The sequence below is a fragment of the Anomalospiza imberbis genome, chromosome 1, assembly GCF_031753505.1.
Source record: "Anomalospiza imberbis isolate Cuckoo-Finch-1a 21T00152 chromosome 1, ASM3175350v1, whole genome shotgun sequence".
Lineage (NCBI taxonomy): Eukaryota > Metazoa > Chordata > Aves > Passeriformes > Viduidae > Anomalospiza > Anomalospiza imberbis.
This window is the reverse complement of record NC_089681.1, coordinates 4,575,920-4,599,509: the sequence shown is the minus strand read 5'-3', so window position 1 is coordinate 4,599,509 and position 23,590 is coordinate 4,575,920. Positions and strand designations below refer to the sequence as shown.

Sequence of the window (23,590 nt, the reverse complement as noted above, 5' to 3'; positions counted from 1 at the left end):
GACTGAGAGGGAATTGGTGAGGTTGGACTCCCACAGCTGCAGAACCCATCAGTGACATCCAAACAGGACAGAAATGAAGTGGAAACTAAACCACGTATGTTCCTTGGAAACAAACCCCTAATTTTCTGCCCAGAAGAAGGAAAATGCAATTAGCTGACTTCTGTCCTGTCACTAATGTGTTATAAATAAACTTCATGCTGGCCTGAGAGCTCATTAGCCAACAATTTACATGAGTGCTACAAGCAAGAAGGAAAAGGAAAAGCCAGGAGACACTTTTGTGGCAGCTATGGGTGTCTTTTACAATTTCAAGTAGAAACAGAAAATATTTAAAGCAGTATCACAGCACAGATCAGTTCTAAGCATAGTTCAAGCAGAGCTGGGTCATTTCAGGCAAAGATTCCCAGATGGGGACAGAACTGGCCAAAATGCCGTGGTTTGAACCAACCCAGCAGAGCAGGCTTTGAAGAAATAAACGGAATAAAAGAAAAGTTTATGTTTATTTTTTGTTAAACACATGCAATTTGCAGTCTTAGCTACCTTGGGAGGAGCTTCATCTGATCCTCCTGAGTCCCAGGACACCGTGACTTGTCGCCTGGATTCCATTCTCATTCGTTCCTCTTGCTGCAGCTTCTCTTCCTCCAGTATTGTACTAAGGAAAACATATTGCAATCAAGCAAAACTCCAGTTTCAGTGACTAACAAACCTCTCCCCATAGCTCCTGCATTTTTCAGACTAATAAACAGTACTAACTTGACATGCTATAAAATTACTGAAAGCCAAACCTATTTTACTTACACTGGTTTTGGGTCTCAAAACCAGTATCAGGAAGAAATATTTCTGTAGGATTAGCAGGGTGTTTTTAACAATGAAGACAGCATCAAATTTTCAGAAAGCTGTGGTTGATCTCACACACAATTTTTTTTCCATAACAGTTCTTTTTATGTGCAATTACACAGAGAAGTCCTCAAAGACAATCAATCAAGCACTTACTTGCATGAAAGCTTAATCTTCACAAGAAAATATTCTACTGAACTGCTGCAAAGGTTCAAAACAAACTGAAAATGATCTTTACTGAAACTCAAGAGCTTCAGATCACTGGGATTTCTTTTTCTTTTTTAAAGAAAGCAGTCAAAAATACTTCTTCAGCTCTTACGTTTTAGCCTAACCAGGAGCACATTCAGCAAAGCAATTTAGCAAAACAGAAAGATCTGACAGTATTCACTCAGCTTCTAAGCATTCAGGTCAAAAGGCTGCATTTTCACAAAGTACAAGACAGTAGTAAAACCAGTTTGCTACTTACCACTGTTCTGACTATTAAAAAGCCTGTTTGAAGCTGAACGTGCTCCTGCTGCCCCCACAGCCAGCCTCCTCCCAGCTCTGCTATGTGGCTTATTAATGTTGGATATTTGCCATTTGAAAAAGACTCAGAGAGAAGCTTTGAAAGAGGGAGCTGCCAATTCCTTGGAGCCGCACGCTACGCGGACAGTCTGGAGATGTGAGCAGGGCAGATTATTTCCATATCACTGTCCCCAGGGTAAAGACAATCCTGTAGAGGAGCTACTCCAGCTTCTTTATCACTCAGGAGTTTCCAGAAACAAAGCTTAGTTCTGAGTTTATAATCTCCTGTTCAGTCTGCTAAACAACCACCCAGAATTACTCATTCAGGGGATGAGATCAACTCCAGCAATCTATTCTCATCGTGGAACTTCACTGCTTATTTCAAGAATAAATTCCTGCTGGAGACAAGAACTTTGCTTTTCCTTACTCAGCCAAAAAAACCCCAAACGATGCCACTTCTAAAAAGCAGAGAAGTCATCTCGTCTCACTGCAGCTAAATCAAGTTTATAACTATTGCTGCAATTTCAATCCATCATTGCTGAAGCAACACAAGAATGTGGAACAAAAGCAAAACGAGACAAGTTATTTGCAAAAGTCACCCTGCTAGAACTACCATGGAAACACAGTTACAGCCCAACAGAGGGAATGAAGAGAGAATCCTTCTGTTTTACCTCTCTTTTCCTTCAGAATAAGGAAAATTCAAGATTTCTTGCTTGAACCCATGAAGAACTGGCACAAAACCCCAGCTTTAAAGCTATCTCACACTTCAGGTATCCTGTGTTTTTATGCAGCATGAGAAAGCAGCCAACATGCAGCCACAGCCATGAACCATGATTATCACCTTTCAAGACAAGACCTCAGGATTAAAAAACCCCACAAACAACAAAACAGGACCCCAAAACAACAAAACAGGACCAAAAAAAAATTGCCCAGATTAATGAATGAGAAATTAATACAATGTAGGTTTTTAACCAAGCTGTTGATACAGCAGTTGCTCTAATCTGAGCAAAAGAATAGAATAGAGTTGGCTGGTAGTAGCTGGCTAAATTTAGAGATGGCTTATTGACAATTTGGGGCCATGTGTGGAATTTGTCACAGCACAGTCCTGGTTTTCCATAAAAAGGAATGAAACCCCAATACCTCTCTCTGCTTTGCTATCCAAGCCATTTTATCTGTGGTGCCCCAGTGTGCAATACTATCAGCTTGTACCACCAGAAATGACTAATTTCTTTTGAATTTACTTCTTTTTCTTAACACAGGCTCAGCTTTTTGCCTTACAACTGAAGTTCATCCTCCCTGCTCTCTCACTGCCCGTGCCATCAGGAGGTTCTTTCCCAGCAGCCCAGAGCAGCCTGGCCAGAGGCTGATGGGCTGCAGCAGCATCTGTACTTGGATGCCCTTGATTCTGCTGACAAGAATATAAAATAGAAATGCCTCAGAGAAGCACTACTCGAAAAAACCACAAGGAATACAAATGACTCACAGAAAGGTCTTTGTTTTCACAAAGGGAAGACCGGTCTGTGGATGAAGTGAGAGTGTGCCAAGAGATATTTTTGACGTTTCCTCAGTGCAGCTGCTCAAGTTCTCTGAACAGTTTATTAGAATTTGCAGAAGGTCAGGAGAAGTCAGATCTAGGCATATTTTCCCAAACTGCCCATATTTTTAGCAGCAAAAAGGAGCAAGCAGAGAATTCTATCCCTAGCAAACCTTGAGGTAGCAGAGACAAATTTAACTCAACTTCTCAGCGAGGTGAAGGCTGAAGAAAAATCTCAACTATTAAAAGTTTGCATAATTGATAAACTTACTTAATTTACAAAGAACTTTTTTACTGAAACTGGCCTGTGACAGCAAAAAAAAAAACACATTTATGGGGACCTTCAGTGTAGGAACATTTAAAATACTGAACTGCATCCTCATATTCCAAAAGGCACAGCAGCACCAGTGTCTCCTGCTACAGTGGTGTGGGAACCTACATTAAGTGCTGAGCCCCAAAAAGCAGCTTCTTTCTTTCCCTCTGCCACCAGAAATACAAAGTTGGATGCAGAGGAACATACTTGCACATATTGTTCTAAAATGAAAGCATTTTTATATGGATTGTGGACTATTCTTAATGGTCACAGGCAAAGAACAGAAGAATAGCAAAGCATTTTGCAGCCTCCATCATGGATTTGAAGTATGTGATACAGTCTTTTTTTTGTCAGAATGCCATAAAAGAAGACTCAAACTGCCCTCACCCTTACCAGCTTTCATTTACAAGGAAGGTTTCAGGATCTACACCAAATGCAGGGACAAAAAGGCTCAAGTCCAGCTCTCATCAGTTAATTATCTGACTGTTGTCATAAAACCAGACTTTAAAAGCACAGTATCTGTCTCTTTTTCCCCCCCATTCTTTTTAGAGCTGTTTCAATGTGATCTGCAGCCCCAGGATGCCAGTGGGGTGAAGCATTCTGTAAAACCTGTGACCAGCAATGGGCCACAGTGACACTCTCACCTCTGCAATGACACAACTGCTCCTTGTTTTGCTATTTGTAGCTGAGCAGGTTCATGAAAGGTACTTTAAACAAAATTTGTTCCAAGACACAATGAAAAATGTCATGAAATGACATTGATTTGAAAGTTTAAAGTTAAAATCCTTTTATATTATTTACCATGTACTGCAAGACAAAAAAATCTGTTCTACACAAAACCAGCAAGGCAATGCGCACTTCCCAATTAAAAAAAAAAAATCCTATATTCTAATTCTGACCAAGCCAGAATTGCAGGAGTAGCAGGGTAGCACCTCACTGCCCTGACCTAATCTGACTTTTAACCCCCCTCCACCACTTGAAAAAGGGACTTGGAATGCAAGGATAAATTACATTTGGAAATCCACAATCCACCCATTTGTTTCTGTGTTTGCTGGGAAGACTGACTCAACCACATCCACTTCAGACAGATCAAATGCTATAAAATTACTACCCTAATAACAGTACTTAAATTCATATGTAGCAACAAATAACAGTGCATAAATTGTGCAGAAATCAGCACCTTTGCCTTGCACAATCAGCTGCAAATTCAGTTTGGGTAAAGCAGCTGTTACTATGAAACGGGAAAAGCACCAAATAACAGAGAGCACATGAAATGCTTATGCTCCCATCAATGCTATTCCAGATGCAGAAGATTTTTCCCAAAGCCATGGAGTTTTTTTTCATTAAACCAGAGAGGAATGAATGCTGCAGTGCTGTATCTGGCTCCAAGCAAGCATCCAGTCTGCTCTCAGCTTGAAGAGACTACTCTGGACAGCATCCAGAATGAGCAGCAGCAACACCACAGGGAAAGGCCACCGGGGAAATAGCTTGTTTTTGCAAGTTCATGGGAATTTGAGTTCTGAAACCCAATTCTCCCTAGCTGCCTGAGACTGCCTCATCATCAGGGAATTGGCAACCTTTCCAGTGAGAGGCTGGCTCTGTCTGGAGCAGCCCAAAGCAGCCCCAAGCACAACCATGCTGCCTAAATTTGGGAGATAAAGGTCACCAGTTTGGTGTGGCAGAAAGTTCCCTGCTTTGGTGGGAACAGAGTGAAAACTGGATTTTAGGGTTGCAGTGACCCCAGGAGACAGGTTGCCATGTAAACAATGCTTCAAATCTCCCAGCATGACCAGAGGAGCAAACACCCCTCCACACCGGGTGCACTTTTCATGCAGAATGAATGAGATGGAAGGGGTGCCTGGAGGTCTCAAGTCTCATCCCTTGGTGAAGCTGGGCTCCCTGCACAGCAAGGGCCAGGTGCTCTGAGCCTTTTCCAATCAAAATCTGAACGTGTGCCAGCATGGAAATTCCAGAGTCTTTCTAGGTGACCTGTTCCAGAGCTCACCCAAGCACACAGGGAAACATTTTGATGTGGAACCAACTAGACCCTGCCTTGCTGCATGCCCTGAGTGCTGGTTCTGAGGAGAGCCAGGCTTTTCAGGCTCTTGGGCACACTCTGGATTTACTCATCCTCTTCCCTTCCTGGTGAGATACTCTCCCTGCTTGGGTTTACACACCACAGCCATCTTCCAGCCACTCGTTTAAGGGCTTCATTCTCATCTGTGCCAACCAGCTTTAAGTTAACAGTACAACCTGGCTGCAAATTATCCTGTACTTTCAGAGACAAAAAGAGACAAAAAGCAAGTGAATTGCCAATTTCCACCTATTACCCAAATCACACAACTGTGTCACATCTTTTTCTTGCAATCCCTACCCAGCCCTGACATTCCTCCCTTTGTGTTAACTCCACACAGTGAAGAGGATGAGAAGTTATCTGTGAGAAGGGTCAAGTCTTTCCTTAGTTCTACAAATTATTAGACTACACAGGAATTCCCCGAGTAACAGATGGTGCAACTGCATGAAATTTTAAGAAATAGTTAAAAACTTTAAGGTCTTCCAGTTTTCCATACAGAAGCTCTGAGATAGCATCATAATTACATTTAAATTTTTTCTCATTTTAACCACCAGTGAATTATCTTAAACCATGAACATTCAGTGACAGCAAAAACATAATACTATGAAAATAAAACATGCCCCAAAGCTCAAGTTTGAAACAAAACCTGAAGTAAAACCAAAGATTTCAACAATGAATTACAAGAATTCCCAGTGTGGATTGTCCGTGAGCAAAACCTAAGTGTTACTCAAAGCTTGTACTGACTTATGCAAAATACATCTTGAGCAGTCATGAAATCCAAAAGTCACAACTTTTGTGACCCAATTTGGTCACAAATATCAAATGTGCCTGCACATTATCTCAGTGATGTTTCAAAGCTTAAATATCCCTCCCACTTTGGGGCTGGTGAAATGGTGATAGGAACACTGGAATATATTACTGCAGAATAAACTAAGGTGTGAATTTAGACTGGTCTGCAAGGTGTGTGCTCATACTCATTCCAAGATAAACACAAAGGTAGTTTATATCCTGGTTTACAAAAGGCAGAGGAATTTCTGTCTATGATGCTGCATTTACTGCAGGCTCTGCAATTGCCCTGTGACAGTTGTGACTGTGCAACTACTGTGCTACATGTCATGAAAGTAAATTCCAACAGCATTCACCTGATGCTTCATTTATTTAAGATACACCTCTACCCCAAAAGCCCACAGAATGTTTGTTTAGATAATCACTCTAAATTCTTTTAACCTCCTTTCCCAAGGACTGTAGCTAAAATTAGAAACAAATTGCTAGTATACATAAAACATGGAGTTTTTCTTGGGAGAGAAAGGAGGTGATTCATATTTCCAGTTATTTGAATTTACTGCCTAATCTCATTTTCTCTACCAGATAAAGCCCAGTTTTCCCAAATACCAGCAATAACCTGGCCATTTGAAGATAAAAACTCCAAACACCATGCCTCGTGTTTTCCACAGAACCAAAACACTGTAACAGATTAAGCGAAAAGAAATATTTCTGAGCAAAGGAAATGACCTGTCAGAAGTCAAACCCTACCTGAGTTGTGCTTTAAGTTCAGTAAACCTGGGTCTCCTGCTGGGGTCGTAGGCCCAGCACTTGGTCATAAGGCTGTAGAGGGTGGGAGGGCAGTTTGGAGGCATTGGGAGCCGCTCACCGTTCTCGATCCGCCCAATCACATCATTGTTCTTCACTCCCTGGAAGGGCTTTACCCCATGCATGAGGATCTCCCACATACACACACCTGAGGAACACACATAAAACACATCCTCTTCACTCTGAGCAAACAATGAGAGCTGTCAAAAGAGAAACAAACCCCAGTTTTGTACTAATCATGCAATTTCTTCCAAAATGTATAACCAGGGACTTGGTTTGAACTTACCTGCAGCAGAGGAGTGACTGCAGCAGGATCACACACACAGCACCAGCCTCACCTACTGATGAGGCAGTGACCCACAGCTGGCTCACACAGTCTTTACCTGCCCTAAACCACTGCTTGCTCATATTCAAATCTCCTCTCTTATGAGGTAGAATGTGTTTGCTTTTCCCTCTGACTCCTTCTGCCAACTTGTTCTGACTTGTTCTGACCTGTAGAGTGCATTTTCACTTTGAGGGTTTTTAGGGTTGGCATTGATCCACATTTTTTGTGCTGAAAATGTGTAATCAACCAGTTTCTATTGAAACTGCATTAAAAGAACATGGTCTGTCACTTTAGAATTGGCCAAAATGTTCCATAGGCTTTATTTTTCTAACTGCCAGTACTAGAGTTTTCTTCAAACTATTATAAACCCTTCACTTAAAAACATTCAAATTCTAAATTGCAAAGAAGGTGAACTCTTACTTGACTGTCCTGTTCTTATTTCGAGTCTCATCACTCTTGTTCCCTAACACAGTTTGTGTTCTATCTGTACAGGCCAGCAGTCAGCACCAGCTGGAGCACAGGACATCAGATTCATATAAAATGTTGTATATTTGGGAAAAAAGACCGAGGTTTCAGGATATGTCCATTTACCCTTATTTTTAATGAGCTTCTGGTTGTATTTTGTAGGAGGCCAGAAGCTATAAAAGACAAGTTAAGTGGGAATCTAGAATTAAGGATCTGGAAATCGGGTATCTCATAGGATGATTGCACATTAAGCAAGGAAATGTATATCAACATAAGGAAAAAGTCAAAATATAACAGAGAAAGAGCAAATAATAATTGTATAACAGAAAAAACCCAAACTAAAACCAAGAGACAAAAATAATCTCTGTCATAACTATGAACTAATTTCCTTGCACCTTCATTTCTGACAGCTTCTTACTAAGGTAAAAAGGTCCATGAAAATTCAGGCTTATTGAGCAGGAAAAGGAAAGAAAAATACAGAGGTGGAAAACATGCTGGAAAAACTGGATTTTCAGAATGCACAGTAAAAACTGTGACAAATATTTGGAAATTATTCATTTATAGCAGTCAAAATCAACTCTGGACTTGTCCAGGAGGACACAAAGAACCCTCCTCACTTGGTTTTCACTTACCAAACATCCACACATCACTAGCTGAGGTAAACCGTCGGAAATTGATGGACTCTGGAGCCATCCATTTGATGGGTAATTTTCCTTTGGAAGCTACAGGGAAGGCAAGAGAGAGGAGGCTGTTATCCCCACTACAGAGCTCAAAAATAGATTCTGTACCCAGTGAATAATTCATAGGCAAAACCAATCTCCAGTGAAGTACTTCAAATATCTATACATAAACTGTTTGGGTTTACATTAAATGGAAAATGAACCAACAAAACCCAAAATAATAATAATAATAATAATAATCATCATCCCCCCAAATCTGCCTTAAAGACCCCAATAACAAATCCCAAAACACACCAAGAAATGATCACGTCAAAATTATTTCCCCTCTCAGCAATTAAAGATATAAAATGTAGCTCAGCAAAGTGAGACAAATAAAATGAGGAAACACAACAGAGTGTAAGAGGACAGATAATGGATAATTTAAAATACATGAAACCAGAAAAATATTAAAGATGAGATTTATGTAGTCATGGTTTAATGATATACACCAGCCTTGGAATGCTACTGTGGAATGCTACTGTTTGGTACCCAACATGCAATCTTAATTTTCCTGCTGCATTTCCCATTTCCCATCTATCAGGCACTGCAGGACATCTCTCAGCTGCTGGAGACACCAAAGTTCAGTATCCATCCAAAATGAGGCAAAAGCAGGCTTCAAAGGGAGATTTTGTACTGAATCTCCCATGTCCAATGGCGTCTGAAGCATGCAGCATACAATGACAACACAAACTCAGCATTCATCTGTACTTAAATGTGAATTTGCTACTTTTTGCACCTCAAATCACACCTTGTGATCCTTCTTCTTAAGCACACACAGGAATTTGCTGCCATTAATTAAGTGTTGAATAACTTGCCTTTTTATACAAATGGCACCAGCTAAACCAAGGAAATCTGGTTAATTCCTCAACAATGTGAGAAGCAATTGTGTTTTCAGTGGCCTGCAAGAGGGATCCAGAGGTCACCTCACCTTTGTAGTAAGTACTGTCTTCCATGTATCGGGATAAACCAAAGTCACCCAATTTCACACAGTCAGTGGTAGATACCAGCACATTTCTAGCAGCAATATCCCTGCCAAACAGAAGAAACAGTATTTCTAGTAACTTTAAAACATGAACTGGTGAAATATCATCACCTGAATAAAATTTATCTCCTGCCCTGCAAAGGTAAGGAACTGGTTTAGGATTGCAGTCCCATAGGAGGTTTTCTAGTAAGGAGCTCAAGTTCTCATTGCAACAAGATCTCCCCTGAACCTCCTTTTCTCCCCCTTTGTTATTTACATGTTGTAACATAAATATCTATGTATCTATGCATAGCTATTACTTTACACGCAAGTGTTTGCTTATACATTACCACAACACATATACAGAATTATATAGTCAGTATTTAAACACAAGTGAATTGCTTAAGTTTAAAATTAATTCTACTTCATAACTGGAGTTTTGTGAACTCTTTGTTGCACACAATAAGAGGTTGAAGCCAGTCTCTTCTCACTAGAAACTCATGTTCACATTCAAGGGAGTAAAATTCAAAACACACCATGAAGGAAGTTTAGGTTCATTTTCTGGTTAAGCAAGTACTTGTATTTTATAAATATTTTATTTCCCCTCCTCCTTACTTAAGAAGCCATCTGCCCTTGTTTTGCTTTTCTATATTTGAATGATTACAGTTGACTCACAGCTTGAAAAAATACTGGAACCACAAAGCAACAACTGAAAATGATTCCGACTGAAATCTGGCACCAGCTCCAAGTCAATCCAGGCATGAACCAGCAGGTGTCACCCTTGAAAAGGGTGTAATTTTAGTGGAAACCTCTGCAAAAATGACACTCCCTAAAATTTTAAGAGCAGTGACATATAGAAGTAGACAGGTACAGATAAATATGTATGAAATCTTACCTATGTACAAATCTTTTGCTCTCTAAGTAGGCAAGAGCTGTGCTAAGCTGGTAAGCATAGAGTATCAGAGAGGCCAGGTCCAAGCTGTACTTCCTTACTTGCAAAAACGACCTCAGCTTTTTACACCAAGGAGGAGAAAAAAGAAAGAAATTAGGAGAAGAAAATAACAAAGCTAAAAAGGCATTTTTCAAATTGTGAAGTTTTCATGAGTATCAGTGGGCATGATTTCCTTGCCTTAAAGGTTGGATGAGGAAAAGAAAACCACTTCCCATGAAGAATTGTGACTCTGCCTTAGAATGCAAGCAGTTTTTCTACATGAAAACTGTTAAACAAAAAACAAAACAAAAAAATGTAATTTTGTGCATTCCTTTCAGTCTCCTTTTGAAAAGCATCTGCTGTTGCTATTCCAGAGTGAAACACTCTTGGACATTTTGTTTTTTTCTATCCTTGAGAGCAGTCTCTATTTATGGCCTAAATCACTTCAGAACTGAACAGGACCTGGCAACCCAAACATAGTTTGATCAGTATTGTTTTAGAAGCATTAATTGTAGTAATTAGTTTTAACCTACATGTGCTAAAACAATTGTATTTAGTTAGCTCAGAGTGGCCAATCTCAGTGCAGAATATTTGTCAGCTCTATTCCCAGTATAAGGCAGGAAGAACCTACTGGAAGGTGGCAATAGAGTGTCCTTATAGATCAAAACAAGGCTTTGAAAAGTGATTTGGGCTGGATTCCTGGAAAGGAAATCTATTGACAGAAAATGACTTCTCCACTATTGGCTTTTCTATCCATCCCTCCTATTTATTTTGGAAAATGTACTGCAGTTTGATAACTGCAATGACAATTATATAATGTTGCATAGAAATATCACTGCAGCTCACATTTTCAGTAACGCGGCTCAAATAAAACAAATCAATTATAAAAAGTGAGATCTAGTTTTCTTTAAAGCATTCATCCAAAAAACATAATAATGAGGGAAGTCATCTTATCTAGAGCCCCTGCTGCAGATATTCTACAGAAAAAAAAAAATCCAACATAAGAAATTCAATGTTTCAAGGGAAAATGCAGCATTACTCAGGAAGAATGAAAGATGTACAGTTTACTTCTGGAAGGTATGTTTGCAAATGCTGTTTAACTGATTATCACATTATCATCATCTTGACGGAGGTCATGCTCTCACTCTGGAACTGCAATTGAAAATGCAACTGAAAACTCTGACTAAATCATTCTGGAATGAGGTGATGCAGTTCCCCTGGTGGAGAAGGTCAAAAGCTGCCACTCCTGTTTCTGTGTCCATAACTCTGCAAAGGAGTATGATATCATGCTTGATAGCATGTGTTAGTATTGTGAAGTATTTTTTCAGCCTTTTCTGTGAGCTGAAAGGGAGGAAACCAGAGCTGCATGAGCATTTCTCATACCTCTCCAAGTGTACAGAGCTCCATGATTATCCAGACTGGGTTTTCTGTAATAACCCCAATGAGCTTCACAATGTGAGGGTGATCAAACTGACGCATTGTTACTGAAAGGAAATCAAAGAATTCAGTGCATTACATAAAACCTTTAAAAAAAAAAACCAAACAAACAAACAAAAAAAAAAACAAACCAAAAAAAAAAAAAAAAAAAACAAAAAAAAAACAAAAAAAACCCAAAAAAAACCCCAAAAAAACCCTGTTGGTTAAGGATTTAGCCCATGAACAGAGAAGATAATCACAGGACTTCAAACTATTGCAAGCAGTAATTTCTGGTCATTCTATTTGCTGAAGGCAGGTAGAAACACGGATTTCTTGAGCTGTGCTTGTTGTTCTAAACTCACAAAAATGCAAACTGCTGTGGAAGGTGGCAGTCAGGTCAGGCTCTGCCTCTCAGCCCTGGGTCTGGTTATGGACATAACCTAAGTTAATAAAATAACCTGTCAAACCAGTGCACAGCCAGGTAATCTGTGCCTTTCTACTGGAAGAGGAGGCAAAAACAGTCTGTATAATTCAATTACTGGAAAAAACATGTTTGCCAGATTATGATATAGACAAAAATCTTATTTAATCATTACATCATTTTATTTTCCATGGAGTTAATTTCAGTCCTGGCAGCACAGCCACAGTATGTTTTATGTAGTATGACATATGAATCACAGAATGGTTTGGGTTGGAAGGGACCATCAAGACCAACCAGTTCCAATCCCCCTGCCCTTTGGGGGAGGTGGGGGGCAGGGACACCTTCCAGCTTGCTGGCCCCAAGCCCCATCCATCCTGGTCTAGAACACCTCCAAGGATGGGGCAGCCACAGCTTCTCTGGGCAACCTGTGCCAGGCCCTCACCACCTCATCAAAGAATTTATCCTAAAATCGAATTTAACCTGCCCTCTTTCAGGTAAACCCATCACCCCTGGTCCTATCCCTGCCTTCCCTGATAAAGAGTCCCTCCCCATCTTTCTTGTAGGCATCCTTTAGGCACTGGAAGCTGCTCCGAGGTCCCTCCAAAGCCTTCCCTTCTGCAGGTGGAACAACCTCAACTCTCCCAGCCTGGCTCAGAGCAGAGATGCTCCAGCCCTTGGTCTTGCTCCAACAGCACCAGGTCCCTCCTGTGCTGGGGATCCCAGAGCTGGGTACAGCTCTGCAGGGGGGTCTCACCACAGAGGAGCAGAATCTCTTCCAAACATGCATGGCAAAACCACCCTTCCTGTATCCTTGACAAACATCCCTCATCTGACCCTCCAGCAGCATCTCCTCCACACTTGCAGTTTGTAGTGCCAGCAGAAATACACAGGAATTACCCAACTGCAAAGTCTGCTTCAGTCTGCCTCAAGTTAGGCAAGAATAAAACCCATTTTCTGCTTTACACCAACCACAAGCTAAAACCAGGAGGCGTTTTTGGATTTTCATTCTGATGAGCTCTGAATTATCTACTTCTGCACATGGATACACAGCAACCCTCCAAAAATCCTTGGACAATCATGTTTATAACACCAAAATTTATAATAGTTTAGTAACATATCTTCCTGAAAAGAAATTTTATGGGAGATAATGTATTCTTTAAAATGTTATGAATAATACAGGGAAAAATGTAATAAAGCAAACATCCCTACCACTGACATAGCTTAAAACATTACTAAAAGGGAATAAATAACATGGTGAAATGTCATACAGGCAATGACAGCTGCTAAATCTTTTTCAGCATTAAAAACTCCACCACAGGCAAACCTCAAAATATCTTAATATTCCTAATATTAAAATATTAGGAAATAAATGTATTAATTCAGTGAAGTAAGCAACTGTTCTGAGCAAATTTGCAATCTGAACACAAGACAAAGGCAACAGATGGGAATTAGAATGAAAAAGAGGAAGAAGGAATGGCAAAACTACTAAATCAAAATTGAAAAGTACTATTTATGTGTCGACTACAGCAGCATTTCCTAATCTGTCAGATTTGAAGCATAATAAGAAGCATTCAATGAACAATTATTTTCTACATTGCCAGGAGACAGCAGCCTACCTTGTGACTGCTGAGTTATTACTGTAAGCAATGGTATTTACTGTTCCAACAGACAGAAATGCAATGGAAAAAATTACAGTAATTTAGAAAAAATCTGACATCCAAAAATGAGAATCCATTAGCTATTAACACAGGTCTTCTGAGCAGGCTGAAAAAACTCCTTGAATAAAGGAAGGGTGAATAAAATATACTGTAACATCTGACCAGAACCAATTACTTTACTGATAAAATACAATACCTTCACAACATTTAGAGGTACAAAACAGCAGGGAATAATAGGCAAAAATTAAGGCTTAAGTGCCATATCTTAATTTGCTTGCAAAACCAAACGATAGAGGAATCAGTAACTTTAATATTCTTTAAGAAGTTTATGTTCCTATTCACCCCAACAAAAAGCCTTGCTCCACTCATGAAATGTGCTGCCTGGGGAATGCAACATTGTGGGCAATTATTTAGAAAAATGGCCTATTCTAGCATAGATTTTAATTCAGATTTTCAAAGCAGATCTCTCTTAGACACAACATTTCTAGCAAGGACAACTACCTGACCTTCCAAAGCAATAAACTGGAGAAAGTGCAGTGTTTTTAAATTCATTAAGGAAAAAGAAGGAAATAGAAGATCAGATCTAATGTTCCAAAACTGATTCTAAAGCCCTACAGGAATCAGACATCACCACTCAATTTGGAAAATCAAAGAGCCCACACCCAATCACGCACATGGGCCATGCAAGGATGTAGAGCAGTCCCCTGGCACATGTTGTAGGAGGGGAAAACATCAGGCTATATATTAATAAAATATTTACAGCAGTGTAAGAATTTTCTGGCACAGGTGGCCACAGTCTTTGCAAGGAGAAGTTACAGAAATGATCCCAAAAGAAGTTGCTTAATACTCACAGGCTTCTTGTAAGAATTTTTCTCTAACACTATCTGAAGTGCAGTTTTTACACGTTTTGATTGCAACAGCCATAGCTGGATTTTCCTGAAAAACATTATTGAGAAATAGCTGAAATACAAACCACCAAAAACTGCCCACCAAAGGCTGGCCTTTAGAATTCTGGCAAAACTACTTTGGAAAAAATTACTATTAAATAAAATGCCTTTAGTTGAGAAATTACATGTGGAAAGTTTCAGTGTTAAAATACCATTATAATCAAGACACCTTGCATACAGCATTTATATCTAATGTGTCTTGGAAATATTTAATCTGTTTTAAATCATGTTAAATTGTGGAAAAATTATGACAAAAGATGGTAAGCTTAACTGAATAGTACTGTAAACTTTTTGTGTTATTGAGGACAGTAAACTCCTGACAATATTTAGCAAAAAATAGAAGAAAGATGTGTGCCTAAAAACCACCCTTGGCTTATACAAGCATGCAACCCAGAAAGCCAAATTAAGGACTTTTTGTGGCTCTTTCAGAGGAAATACTGGCTGTAATTTTGAACTCAGCCTACAAGGGAAAGTAAACCAAAGATTTTTACATATTATCTTCACAGTCAGTCGGATTAAGGCTTTAAAACCAGGTTCAGCAGAACCACATGTATTTAAAATCAAATGGACTTTCCCACCTGATTTCTCATCCTCTGAATACCCAAAAATGAGAAGTTCTTGATGGGTTGAGAGCAGCTGAAGTATTTTAAAACTAAGCTTCTACATTAGGAATGGGTTTGTTCAAGGACCTGTATGTCCTCCTTCCAAGTGGGAAACTGGGAATTGTCCATTGTTTAATGGGCAATTTACACATGAACCTTTCCTCAAAATGCTCCAGCACTCATGAATATCCCCATCCAATTTTTAAGGCCAGTAGGAAATGAAGATTCAGAATTATGTTCCATCTCTGCTCATACTTGGTCTATTTTAAATCTATTTACAGACAAAAATTACCAGAATTAGAATAGTAATTATATTTTGCAGGATGAAGTGTCTTATTTTCGAAGTTGCACACAAAAGAGATCTTCAAGTTGACTTTGAAGGAAAATAATGATCTAATCCTTTACCCAAACATCAAATGCCCATAAACTAACTGAAAAGGCTAATGGTAAATCATGATTTTATTCCCTTATGAAACCAGGATTGAATAATCAGCCTGGGGATGTGACCTCTGGATGCCTGCCAGACCCATCCTTCTCCCAGTGTTAAACATCAAATTTTTGAAATATCCTTTAACCAAGAGGAGCATCAAAGGGAAGAATCTCAGTGTCTGCAACCAGCAACTGGCTGGAAATAAATGTTGGCACAGGCCTGATATTGGGCTTTTGTTGATCTTTTGGTTTTGGATAAGGAGACAAACCAGTGAGAATGTACTAGACTGGACACATTTTCTGTACTGAGCAGGAAATGTTTTTTAAAATGACACTTTGGGATTAATTCCACAGTTAATCAGCCTTTAAAGATAATCTTCCTAGGATTGTTACAGCTGAGCAATAGGATGCTGTACCTATAAACCCATTTTCCATTCAGTATCCTACACTTGAGCCTGGCTGTGACCCTTCAGGAATACCTGGAGAGGTGGATGCTGAATCAGGACTTTGCAAGTGCAATGAACAGGGAAAAATGGAATTTTTGAGATTCAGCTTTGAGCTAGCAGAGCAAAAGGCAAGGAATATCCCCTATATTTTTGCACTCAAGCTGAACATATAAAAGGGTACACCACCATGTTATTAGAACTAATCTTACATTGATTTTAAGATTTCTTCCCAGAGTGTAAGTTACATTCTGTGACCAGAACATTAACATTTAATGGCATCACTGTTCTGTTTCACCTTCACATATCCCAGTGCCTTAAATTAAGTACATTCTTATTAATAAAATAAATCCACTGTGGTTGTTTAAAAATCTCAACAAAGAATGCTTGAGTAAAATCCATTTTCCAATGCTCAAAAAAGAATGGAGACAGCTAACATTTTCAAAACAAGAGCCCAGAAGAAAAGGGTCTTTAATTAGTTTTACAGAGCTCTAGACTTATCCACCATGCCCCAAGTAAGCGAAGCATTGCTCCTCCTTACTCCTGTTAACTTGAACACAATTAAATGAAAAATAAGAATCTCTCTCAATGTGAAGTATATCAGATGTGCTTTCTAAATAAGGGTATCAGACCAGACTTCAAACTCTCCTGAAACAGAACATTTATCTTTATTTACTTAAATATTGCACTGAAGATTATTTAACCCACCGAGCCCAAGACCCTAACCAGCTGTTTCTGAAGTTAGAACTAGATTATTGTCCACAAGAATTCTTGTATAATCTATCAAAAATTCCAACAATTTATTCTAATATGAAATATTTATTTTATTATGGGCCTTTGTTGAAATTAACCTTTTTTTGCAGTTTTCTCTTGCTATTTTACACAATTTTTAAAATCTATTTAAACTGAAATCTTAAGTCTTTCTAGAAAAACTCATGAGCACCATCTTAAATTACACAAGTCCTGCCAACCTCCCTTGTTTCACTGAGGTGACTCGTGTGCATTGGCATTTTGCTGGATCAGTGTCCAAGTATTTTGTATTTTATTTAAGAAAAACACAGGAACTTTATTAGGCTTTGTTGTGAGAGAGACAGCAAGATTGCCACTGGACCAAATTTTTATTTGTTCTGGAAGACTCAGACCAAGACCTCTAAGGAATACTCTTTATTTTTTTTTTACCTAGCAAAGTTTTGTTGTTCATTTTTGTTTGAGAAGTGATGCTTACCGGGCTCATGTAAACTCCTTGGTGCACATCTCCAAACTGTCCTTCCCCAATGCAGCGCCCCAGCTCAATCCTCTCCCTTTGAATTTCATAATCTCTGGCTACAAGAATATAACGCACTTGAAATATTAAGTTTCTGCTGAAGGGCAAGGAAATAATCCACAAGACACAAAACTCAAAGTAAGTCACTCAAATGTCTCACATATGAAAAACTAAGATTAACATCTGCTGCACACCAACCTATAGAGATGCTGCACACACACAGTGGAGACCTCTCAAACCTCTCAGAAGTTTGAACCAAAGCAATGGGAAAAGAACTGTGAGGTTGTTAAATTAATCACAATGCACTTATTTCAGTGCAATAAACATAATTAAATACTTTTTAATTACAGCTGGTGAAAGACAAAGCACACAAACGGTTTAAGGCAACACCAATGATGTTAAACTCAGCACACATCCCTTTGGCTGTTTAAGAGGACTCCACCATGTGCAGTTTTAGATTTTGGAACCATCAAAAAAGCCCAGAGAACTTTTAAAGAGGCAACTGCAAGAAAAAAATACAGGAACAAGAGGATGGCAAATAAAGACAAAATGAAAGTGAAATTTTGAGTGCACTACACCTCTGCCAGTGTGTAACTGAATAAAATTGAGATGTTTGGTGGCCTTATGCAATTTTGTTAATGTCACACTTTAACAGGCTGAGAATATTACTGATAAAAATGGCTCAGCACTTCAGCAAAACATGTAATCAATTGCAATTGAATGATTTCATTTGCAATTTAATTTCTAGCAGACATGGAAAAATATTTCAGGAATAGCAGAAAAGCATGCACAGTATATGTTTTCATCTCTACTTGTATTATTCGGAGAAAAAATGAAAACCAACCAGCTTAGAACTTCATAACCTTTACTTTGACATCATTAACACTACAGAAGTAATGTCATGTAGAGCTGGCTAACAAGGTGATAAATGCCTTTTTAATCTCTTATTTTGAGTACTGCATTTTCCTCTTTAAAATCCCAAAGCTAACTGGTTTAACTACAAATAAATAATGTTTATTAAATGAAAGTGAATAGTAAGCTTTAAAATTCCACATCATTCCAAACTGCAAGCATACAGGGATGGGTAAAGGGTCTCCTGTTACCTTCATCTATTCCATAGCTTTCTGCAGTGCAATTAAGAGAAAAATCAAATGCTTACTTAGATAGAGCTTCTTAAAATCAAAACAGGACAAACATTTTTCAACATTAAAAAAAGAAAAAAAAAAAGAATATACTGATGCAATTTAAAGTTTACACTAGCAGAAGTCACAGGCCCATTCTTGTGATCTTTACTGACTCAGACCTTTGGGAGCTGAACACTTGAGTCCCCTTCAATCCAGCAAAGCACTTAATGAATTTCCCTCCACAGCCCATCTCATGGGTTTTGCACTGAAGCCATATTCAAGTGTTCAGCACATCCAGGGCTGGGCCCACAAGTAATTACTTCCATGAGAATTTAAATAAAAAGGTGCGGGAGGGAGGGGGAATAAATTATACAAAGTTAATCTGTTAACAAAAATAAAGGACATAATTTGATCCTGAAACTATGTTAATAGAATACATAACCACTTAACTGCAAGACATTAAAAATGCTCAGTTTATTTCTGGAAAACATATATTCTTGCTTTTCAAATACTGATGTTCAAATATATATATATATATATGTTTTATAAAACATATATTCTTGCTTTTCAAAGGTTTTCCACAGCTGTGGAAACAATGCTGTGAACACTGAAGTGATCATGAAACATTCTGCCCCATGGTGAGCTCAGAAATCTACAAAAGTTCATGGTCCTTCAGCTCAGCACCATCCTCCCCTCTCACACTGCCCAAACCTGATGTTTTTGGCAGGATTCTGCACCAATGGATTGTCTGCTTCCAGAGAAATCCTTGGTTGCCCAAATGCAACTGGAATTTCCCAGATGCAGCTTTTAAAATCAGAATATTGGATTTTCACATTCAATGAATTGGCCTTGACAGTTTAGGTTTATATCATAATTTAAACAGGCTGTAACACAAAATCCTTGTGGTGGCTACAGCACCACTGTTTTTACTTCAAAGATGAAGACTCAGCAGAACTCTGAATTTCTACTTTTGTTCTTGGAGTCTTCCATCTTTAACAAAATTGCATGTGGTACAGTTGAGTGTTCCTTTCTCGTGGAACTGGAGAGCACCACATCTGTCACAGAGCAAGGTGAGATACAGTCAGACAGCAATCCACAGAGCTTGCCACATTGTTTGCTCACATCACAGAGATCTTATCCAATCTTTAAGTGTTACGTTCAGCATCAGAATCCAAAAAAAACCCACATTGTGAGACCAAAAAAAAAAAAAGGATTTCACTGTGAAATCATAGATAGCAGGAAAGCAGAACATTTTCTTTGCACATTTATTAAATAAGGCTGAAATAGTTCAGTCCCTGCTAAACCAAGGAAGCTTTTGGATAGGAAAGTTCCCAAGTTAACCATGGCACTTACTTGAGGGCATTGTGTAAGTGTCTTCTTCATCTATAATCTCTGCATAGTCATCAGTCTCTGCAAAGGGAGGAATTGAAGAGTGTCGGGAAAAGCAGATGAAAACAATTCTCCAGAACAACAACTCCAATGTACCAAGGCTGGTATGTCCCAAACCCCAAGCTCAGCATTGCTGGGTCACATTTAATACAGCACGACTAAAACTTGCTCATGCATAATTCATGATATGATAATGACCTCAGTGCCAACTGCATTGCATCACATAGATGCACTCAACAAAGAAGAAAAGGAAGATTCGTTTGTATTCAAAACAGTTCAAGTTTTGCAACTGGGACCCATCTAAACTGTTGATTTAAAATCTTTTTAACAGCAAATTCCATTGCAGTAAAGAGAAAAAAATTATGAAGGAGTTAAATAGCTTTACCTTCAATAAAGTGTGAATAACAGTTTGCTATTTTTTACGTCAAGCAGGCAGAAGACACCAATGATGTTCCAGGGCAGCTTCCCCCTACTGTCAGTGTGGCCAGCTGAGTTATTTACCACAGAATTTTCTAGAGCACAAAGACCTTTTTAAGCCACACTCTCTTCCCCATTTTTCTTACAATCTTTCTTGTTTAGTGGAAATTCACCACTAGTTTTGCTGTCAAGACTCAAGATTTCATGGACAGGTTTTGGAAAAAAACTTCCCAAAATTTTCAGAAAAATGACAGTACACTTCTTCCTCAGTTCAAAAATTGCAACTTTTACATCATCTGTTCTCAAAATGGTTTAAATGGTGTCAAGCCATACCAGAAGGTCCTCTCCTTGCCCTAAAGAACTTCCAGTGTGTGCAGGTCATTTCCTAAAGGGCAGGTCAACTCCTCCAGGGGTTTTAAAGCCAGTCCACAACAGTGGGTTCATTTTTTCACTTCAACACTGTCAAATTCTACTCACCAACTTTAAACACAAAGAGAGGTTCTCAAAACCGAGTAATTTCCAAACCCACTGTGCAGTTTTTGTGGTTGATTCCAGGTGATCACACACTGGAAAGCCTCTGGAAGTCATGATTTCCTCCCTCTTTTCCCCCATCTGACCTGGAGCACATGGATACATCCCTACAGCTCCCTGGCATCATTTCCAGAGCCATGGCTTGGACTGGGACAAAGCCACAGTGAGTGGGAAGAAGGATGGGATGGTCCCTCAGCTGAACCCTGCCCTGAAACCAGAGCAAGGCTCATCAGTGTTACACACACAGACAAGCAAGAGGCTCAGTTTTCAGGCAAACTGAAAATTCAACAATTAGGAAACTACAGGTTGCCTATAGTCTTTGAAGTTCAACAAACTTCAGGGAGTAAGTGTAATTTTATGATCCTGGTTTCTTACTACTTAAATAAAATTAAAACTGTTTTTTCTTTTGAACTCCTGTAGGAATATGCCAGATAAAAGCAGAATTGGGAAATTCCATGTAATTTTAAATTTTGCTAGGCAGTTCCTATGTGGGACATAGCAAAACACAGTCACCTAATGAAAATGCAATAAATTATAAAGACAGTGCATAATTCTGAACAGGCAGAATACTCCAGAAGCACTTATCTCTTTTTTGGTATTTTATTTTCTTCCCTACATTATAAACGAATGTTTTTGTAAAAACAACCCTCAGTTTCATTTTAAAAGAAGCTTTTAAAAAAATCCCCAACATGATGGAGACAAATCACTCTGTTTCCCTCCAATATTGTGATAGGATTTTGTTGAAGATGTCAGAAAGTTCTTTATGCTAGAAAATGGACTGGATGAAAAATATTGTAAACATACCTAAGAAAAAATTTTGAAGTCTGGAAACCAAACTGATGCCACTTAAAAGACCCCAAACTTTCCACACTAGGTTACAGAACAGTGCTGTAAGAATGTGATCAATGGCAGGGCTTGTTCGTCTCTCTATTTTAGATAAATGAGTTAATTCATACTAAAAGCATTCTTAGAACTGCAAAGAGCACTTTACATTCTTTTGATACATTGCCCAAAACCATCATGAAACCAGAAGTCTTCATAATCAATCCAAATAAATTAAATGTACACAATTAACTACACAAATATTTCTTGTTCCACATTTAACACTCTGGAGAGGAATATATAAAAAAATAATTCCTATGTATGTCTGGCATTGTTTCTGGGAATTAGAGGAAAAATCAGTCCAGGCATCAACACTGATGGGCTCAAAGTGGTCTGGAACAAAGAGAACTGACCTCCTCACAGAGGGGCTTGGGCCCAGTATTAACCACAAATTGTTACCAAATCTCTCAGAACTGTGTCTGCTAAGAGATATTCCAGAACCTACATGGAGCTTAAAGGAAATCTGAGCTGGGCAGGCTGCTCCACAAAGGAGGATGTGTTACAGCACTCTCTGGAGCTGAACACATTCAGCAATTCTAGATGTCCGTGGTAAGTCTAGAAAAGCTCAGATTTAATAAGAGGGCTCGCCATGCTGCCCTCCTGCACTTTTTAAACCCAGCATCATCATTTGTTATGATTCTTGGAGATGGCAAAATTAACAAGTTGCTTTCAGGAAAAGGTAGTGGTGGTCACATGCATGAATGAGCCAGTCTGAGCTTTACTAAATCTGAATGCATTTATTCAATGTAGGGAGAAACATCCCAGGGTATTAAATCCATAATAGCTAATCTATGACCTTAGGCACATGTTTGAACTTCCCTTTTTCATCATTTTTCCCATTTATAAGAGCTTGTAATTTATAAAAGAAAGTAAGTTCTAATAAAAAGCTACGTAGGGGTAGTCTCTGAAATATAATTTTTAAATTTATGACAGAAAAAATGTCTTTTTGATGTTTATGAAAAGGAAGAAAATTGTGTGGTATTATCTTTAGCTTATATCTGAAGGAAAGGAGATGAAAAGTTAATACATCCCCCTTCACATTTTACTGAAAGGAAGGTTGCAAGACATGATCTCTATTTCGTCTTATCACCCTTGTTTGCATATTGCTTTTATGTCCTTTTAGTGCCTCCTACTTAGAAGAATAAAGGTACACACACTATCAGTAGCAGCAGTTTGATTCTTTCCCAACATCAGATGGAATCCTTTAGAAAAACAGTCAAAAATCTCTTTTAAAAAACCAAACTCCTACTTCTTTTCAGAAGAAAAAAGACTTTAAAAGGCCACAGAAGTTAAATATTTTGTATTAAGTTTCAAAGTCTTTAAAAGGAAACCCCAAACATTAAAATCTGTCTTTAAAATTATTAGTTTGAATAGCTGAAACCTGGTTAATATTCATGTAGTCAATCTGCATTTATCTATCTTGTTCAGCTTCTTTTAATGCAAGGAGCACTTTGATGCCTTTAAAGCATTACTCAGTAGACTGTTTTCTCAGGTCTTACATCCACTGATCTCACCCACTGACCAAATTAATGATGATGTAACCATTTCAATCAAACTGGACACTTGCAAACCTCTAAACCTTCTCTGCATCATGCCACAAGCCTCATTGCAAACACATGCACCACCACATCCCTGTGTGTTTGAAATAGAATTTTTCCTTTTCCAATTCCAGTTTAGCAGAAAGCATTAGCTGCACAGCCTGTAAAGCACAGTATTTATCAGCCAATACCCAAAGCAGACCACTTTTTAACACTAAAAGCTGTATACAATGTATTACTGAAATGTGCATTAAGTGGTGTATGGAGATAAGAGTTGCA

General features: G+C 38.7%; 1 protein-coding gene across 23 annotated transcripts in view; it reads right to left on the bottom strand.

Moving 5' to 3' along the window:
• PTK2 (protein tyrosine kinase 2) overlaps nucleotides 1-23,590 on the bottom strand; it is a 194,823-nt gene that overhangs the window by 21,333 nt on the left and 149,900 nt on the right. For 12 of the 23 annotated variants that reach the window (XM_068180039.1, XM_068180049.1, XM_068180099.1 and 9 more), the window contains 10 exons: nucleotides 19,908-19,964; nucleotides 18,534-18,554; nucleotides 17,392-17,489; nucleotides 14,597-14,681; nucleotides 11,634-11,734; nucleotides 10,215-10,330; nucleotides 9,287-9,387; nucleotides 8,272-8,361; nucleotides 6,793-6,997; nucleotides 538-649 (listed from right to left, as the gene is read on the bottom strand). In XM_068180039.1, coding sequence (XP_068036140.1) covers nucleotides 538-649; nucleotides 6,793-6,997; nucleotides 8,272-8,361; nucleotides 9,287-9,387; nucleotides 10,215-10,330; nucleotides 11,634-11,734; nucleotides 14,597-14,681; nucleotides 17,392-17,489; nucleotides 18,534-18,554; nucleotides 19,908-19,964 — 986 coding nt within the window. The other 11 variants (XM_068179958.1, XM_068179948.1, XM_068180004.1 and 8 more) reach the window with 4 other exon arrangements.